Source organism: Dermacentor albipictus, unplaced genomic scaffold, assembly GCF_038994185.2.
Source record: "Dermacentor albipictus isolate Rhodes 1998 colony unplaced genomic scaffold, USDA_Dalb.pri_finalv2 scaffold_27, whole genome shotgun sequence".
Lineage (NCBI taxonomy): Eukaryota > Metazoa > Arthropoda > Arachnida > Ixodida > Ixodidae > Dermacentor > Dermacentor albipictus.
Genome location: NW_027225581.1, coordinates 4029927 through 4035803, shown reverse-complemented (window position 1 = coordinate 4035803; position 5877 = coordinate 4029927). Strand labels below are relative to the sequence as shown.

The following is a 5877-nucleotide window of genomic DNA, read 5'->3' as shown; positions in this document are numbered from 1 at the left end:
GCCTTATGCAGTTACACAGAAGGTATAACTAAATTAAGAAATTTTCGAGGCAGTGACTTGAGGTTGACCATATTAGCAGTGTCACGTGTGGAGTTTTCTTTATTTTGAGAGGAGTTAGAGGCGGTAATGTATGCTTTCTACGTTTAGTTAGCATGTTCATGCAGACTTGGCAACGTGGTTTGTGCAGCGCTAGCGAAATATCGCGTAAATTGTTAATTCTCCTACATATCTTCTACAACTATGTGCATACGACGATCGCTATGAGCAGAAATGTACGGTGCTTCCTAAAGTGGTCATAAGCATTAGATTAGCGTGATGTTCACTGTTAGGTGACTTTGCTTCTTAGTGTAGTGTATTGATCGGTACAGTTAAGCTTGCCAGCTCAAGCCATCATCATTCCTTTTGAGACACACACACACTATCTCTCTCTCTCTCTCTCTCTCTCTATATATATATATATATATATATATATATATATATATATATATATATATATATTTATTTATTTATTTATTGTCATACTCTCAAGGCCCGGAGGCATTACAGAGAGGAGTGGTGATTACTGCAAACAAATTCATTAACAATATTCTTGAAGTTGGTGGCGTCAGAAATGGCAGTGATGGAGGCAGGGAGGCGGTTCCAGTCATTCGTCGTTCTTGGTATAAAGGAATCAAAATAAACGTTGGTGCGACAAGTTGGAACTTCAACCTTAAAACGATGATCCGTGCGTGACGATATGTATGACGGCGGGGAAATTAGTTCATCCTTAAGTGTTTCGTTAGAGTAATAAATCTTGTGAAAAAGGCATAGGCGAAAGTATTTACGACGTAACTCTAGGTTAGGCAAGTCAAGGGTTAGTTTCATTGATGAGACACTTGCATGACGAGAATAATTCGAAAGAATAAAGCGAGCAGCTCGGTTTTGAATGGATTCGATTGTGTTTTTTAGCTTCAGAGTAGAAGGGTCGAAAATGGAGCATGCATATTCAAGTTTAGGCCTCACTAAAGATTTGTACAGAAATAACTTGACAGCTGCAGTTGCCGATGAAAAATTACGCCGTAAAAACCCAAGCATGCGATTAGCGTTACCGTAAATGTAATTTATATGAATGTTCCATGTAAGATTGTGTGTAATGTAGATACCAAGATATTTATATGATGATACATTTTCTACAGGTATGTTGTTAATATTGTACGTAGGAAGGGTGGTATTTCTTACAACACGGGACACACGCAACGCCTTACATTTATTAGAATTGAGCTTCATTTGGGATCTAGCACACCATGATGTTACTATGCCAATGTCTGATTGAAGAGTATCGCAGTCGCCAGGATTAGACATGACACGATAGAGAACACAGTCATCGGCGAATAACTTAATTGATGATTTAATTTGGTCGGGGAGGTCATTAATATAAATTAAAAATAATAATGGTCCTAGAACCGAGCCTTGCGGTACACCGGAGGTTACTCGACCAGTGGAAGAGAAGTATTCGTTAGCATAAACGTATTGCAAACGGTTAGACAAAAAACACTTGATCCAAGCAAGCACGTTAGGATCAATGTTGAGGTTACTTAATTTAGTTAAAAGTAATTCGTGTGAAACAGTATCGAATGCTTTGGCGAAGTCTAAAAAAATGCAGTCAATAGTAAAGTTAGCATCCATCGCCTGGAATAAATCATTAGTGAATGACAAAAGCTGTGTTTCGCAGGAATAGTGTTTTCTAAATCCGTGTTGGTAGGGGGTGAAAAATAAGTTTGACTCGAGAAATGAAACCAGGTGTGAGTAAACTATGTGCTCCATTAATTTGCAGGGAACGCTTGTTAGGGATATAGGTCTGTAATTAAGGGGGGAGTACCGACTGCCAGACTTATGTACGGGAATCACCATCCCTGCCTTCCAATCATTCGGAAGGATGGTAGTTTGAAGTGACTGAGCAAAGATTTCGCTAAGAATTATAGATGAATAAGTAATAGTTCCCTTAAGAAATTTCGTGTTGATGCCATCTACTCCACTGCATGCAGAAACTTTTGAGGTCTGTATCAACTTTACAACGCCATCTAGGTCAATGGTAATGGGGAGCATGGGAAAATAATGCACATCAGAAAAAACAGCGCTTGCGCACTGCACAGAATCTGAAAATACAGATATGAACGCGTCATTCAATACTTCACAACAGACACTCCGATCGACAGGTTCGTTGTTAGGATCGCACAGTTCAATGGCACTAGATTTTTTACCGTTGACCACACTCCAAAATTTCTGTGGGTTGTCTTTCAAAAAAGAAGGCAACGTGTGCTCATAGAATGTTGTTTTGGACTCTGCTACAGCATTCTTGTAGTCGCTCAGTGCTATTGTGTAAGCATTCCAACGATCATGATTGCCAGTTAATTTTGCTCGTCGGAAAAGCCTTTTCTTTTTGTTCAGTAAACGTTTAAGACGCGAGTTGAACCAGGGTGCGCGAGAATTAGAATAAATACGTTTTTGCGGGATGTACCGGTTTATTAAGGAGTTGGCTTTTTCTTTGAATATTGACCAGTTTTCTTCAACCGATCGAGTGTGGAAACTTGGAATGTAGTCAGTGATGAAAGTTTCTAGTTCGTTATTAATTGCGGCAAAATCAGCATTTTTGTAATCACGTATAACTTTCGACGAGGTAACAGATGGCATGGTTAACTGCAAATTACACTGGATTATACAATGGTCGCTAATACCCGGTAGGTAAGTTAGGGGCGAGAAAAATTCCGGGGATGTAGTAAGGATCAAATCTAGGATATTAGCCGAGTGTGCAGAACATCGAGTAGGCTTTAGAACAAGCTGGTGCAGGTTAAAACCAAGGCAAAGGCTGATGAATTCGGAATATTCAGAACAGCACTCTTGGGTTGAAGGGGGATCAGTATGCCAGTTAATGCCAGGAAAGTTAAAGTCCCCAAGGAGTATTAGTGGCGTGGAAGGGAACCGTAAAATTAGACTATTTAAGGCATCGTGAAGGTCTGAACAAAATGTGTTAGGTGAGGAAGGGGGCCTGTAAACGGCGCAAATGATAAAATTTTTGCGTTCGAAGCCTACGCGCGTGCACACTAGCTCTAATGGTGAGGCAAGCTCAATTGCAGCAGCGGTAATCGAATCACGAACACCGATAAGTACACCGCCACCACACCGCGCATCGCGGTCATGTCGATAGAAACGGTAAACATCCTCGCATTCCAAAATTTCACGGTCTTCAATTTTGCTAGAAAGCCATGTCTCTGTCAGGATAACAATATCGGCACTGCACGTGTCAACGACAGAAGATAAAGCATCCCGCTTGTTACATACGCTGCGAATATTTGAATACAAAAGAGAAATATTTTTTGCCACCGGACCATGACTCCGCTATGTTTGCGAATTGCTAGGGCCATCAGAAGGTGCATTTGGGACAGAATTTGTTGAACGAAGCTCGTTTGTGTGGATTTCACACACACGATCAGTTACCGGACAGTAAACATAAGTTTTTTTGTCGATTTGTAGACGGTTGAGCCGTAGCACATATTTCTGTCCGCTAGCCTTTCCGAATTCAATCAATTTTTTCTGTGACAAGCGTGTGGCGCGGCAGAAGTCTTCGCTAACAGAAATGCCAGAACCTTTGAATTTTTTTCGCTCAGTGAAAACCTTTTGCTTAAGTTTTGAGGATGAGAATTTTACGATTATAGGCCAGTGTTTATTTACTGCATAGGAACCCAGCCTGTGGGCGCGGGAAATGGCTTCGTCTATTAAAGTTATCTGTAGTAAACTAGTAAGGCAGTTTCGAATTTTAATTTCTGATTCGGACCAGTTCTCAGCTGGGACGTCAGGAATCCCGTAGAATATAAGGTTGTCACGGCGAGAGCGGTCTTCCAGCTCGTCCAACCGAGAAGTTATTGCTGCAGTTTGGTCTCGCACAGCTTCATCGACTACTCTCGGTAGATCAACATTCTGATTTGCTTCATATGATTCCACCAGGGATTCAACTGTTGCGAGCCTACTGGCTAAGCTGGAAACTTTTTCCTCAAGTTTCTGCTGATTAGCTCGGACCTCTGATAGCATCCCTATTACCTCGGTATGGCGTGCGTCACTTTTAGCCGACAAGGCCGCAATGGCGTCTAGAATCTCCTTTTGAGGACCAGGGTTCTGTTCCACATCCCCAGCTAACATAAGCAATTTGGCGACATATAGACACTCAAAAAAATCACAAAGAATCACCAGTGGGCCTGGGAAGAGCAGCAGACAGATATTACTGGATCGCTTAGCGTGCAACGACGGGTGTTTACCAACCTGTACAACAAACAAGAACGGGTTTTGAAGCGGTTGCATGGCTGCCGCTCCGTCCAGCCCACTGAAGTGGCCCGATGAAAGCGTCGCTCTTAAGTACGTCCGGCTGACTGGTGTCGTAGGCGATGGGATATATATATATATATATATATATATATATATATATATATATATATATATATATACTATATGATGCTCGAGCCGCCACGCCGACCCTACCGAGCCCACGATGAAGTGCGCTTTTTATGCATAGATAAGGCCCGATAATAAGAGCATTGTGACTGAAGTTAAGGTCAAGGTCCATGCAGTATACTGCAGTGACCATTAAAGCAATCGCCGATATACTTTAATAAAAAGCCGTAAAATATTGCAATCGAAATAAATTATAATGCAATATCGAGAGCAGTAGCAGTCAGATCGTATCAAGCGGTTTTTTGTAAGGCAAAGCTTATTTTTGTAGAAATAGAAAATTACTAAAACTGCAAGCGCTTCTTGTTTGTTGTTGCAGTAACCAGTTTTACCAACTTGTCACCTAATTAACATCGCACAGAACGCTCAATGAAGCCCTGACCATGGGCCCATCAGTGAACGAACCCATGCCTGGCGCGAATGAGGCCCGCGGCAGAGCCAGCCAAAGGAACACGTCGCTGCACACTTTATGAACAAATATGTGTAAAAATTGACGTCATTCCCAGATTTTCGTTCCAAGTGAATTTCACTTGTGAGCTCCACAAGCTTCAATTCGCAAATTGCAATACAGGCTCTAATTAAGCAGTTAGTTCATTTGCAAAAATGTCTTACTCGATTATACAATTCAATTTCTTTAGAGAACAAGACCCTCCTGCTTTGTGGCGGACAAAAATATCGCCTTCCCCCAAACTCATATTTTGAACACTCCACTTTCTGCCCGACTGTTAGAATAACGAGAGTAACAATCCCCATTCGATCTAGGTAGTGCTTGCCTCAAAACAACTTAGGTCTACCTAGCGGCTCAACCTCCAGCAGGCTATGTGCTCACAGTTTGGCATGCGCGTTGTTCGTGATCAAGTGCCCAGTAAGACTTATTTATTTATTTATATTCATTCATTCAATGCTGCCAGCAACCTTCTGGCCGCCAAGGCAGGAGTAGGTACATTAAATTTAAGTTACTTTGGTACAAATCATTCTCGTGCAGTTACGACGAAAGAACAATAAAAGACAAACACTAATAAGAGGTATATAGTGAACAATCAACACTTATTAGCATATGGGCATTTTCTGAAGACTAACAATGAACGCGCAGCAATCACAAGAAAAGAACAACGGCTGTTAAAAAAGATTCCGACGTTGTCAAGTTCAGCACCTCATTACTGCGCTTTCTGCTTGAGGAGGGTATCTCCGCTTTTATTTGAATAAACCCCTATACACAGTGCCCCTATAAGCCTCAAAGTAGGCTTCCCAAAGAAGGGAGTGAGGGAGGGAGACAGAGGGAGAGAGATACATCAAAACTACAGCCGCTGCTTTTCCACCTTAGTTTTATTTCTTTTTTGCCAAATAAGATCACCCACAAATAAGCAAAAAGTGGGAGGCACATTCATGAGGAAGTGA

At 41.6% G+C, this 5877-nt stretch overlaps 1 protein-coding gene across 1 annotated transcript; it reads right to left on the bottom strand.

Moving 5' to 3' along the window:
• Window positions 1–3365: 3365 nt before the first annotated feature.
• LOC139052610 (uncharacterized) lies at window positions 3366–4408 on the bottom strand. The gene has a single exon (XM_070529682.1). It carries the CDS (start codon window positions 4330–4332, stop codon window positions 3376–3378), a length of 957 nt encoding a protein of 318 aa, XP_070385783.1. The 5' UTR covers window positions 4333–4408; the 3' UTR covers window positions 3366–3375.
• Window positions 4409–5877: the final 1469 nt, after the last annotated feature.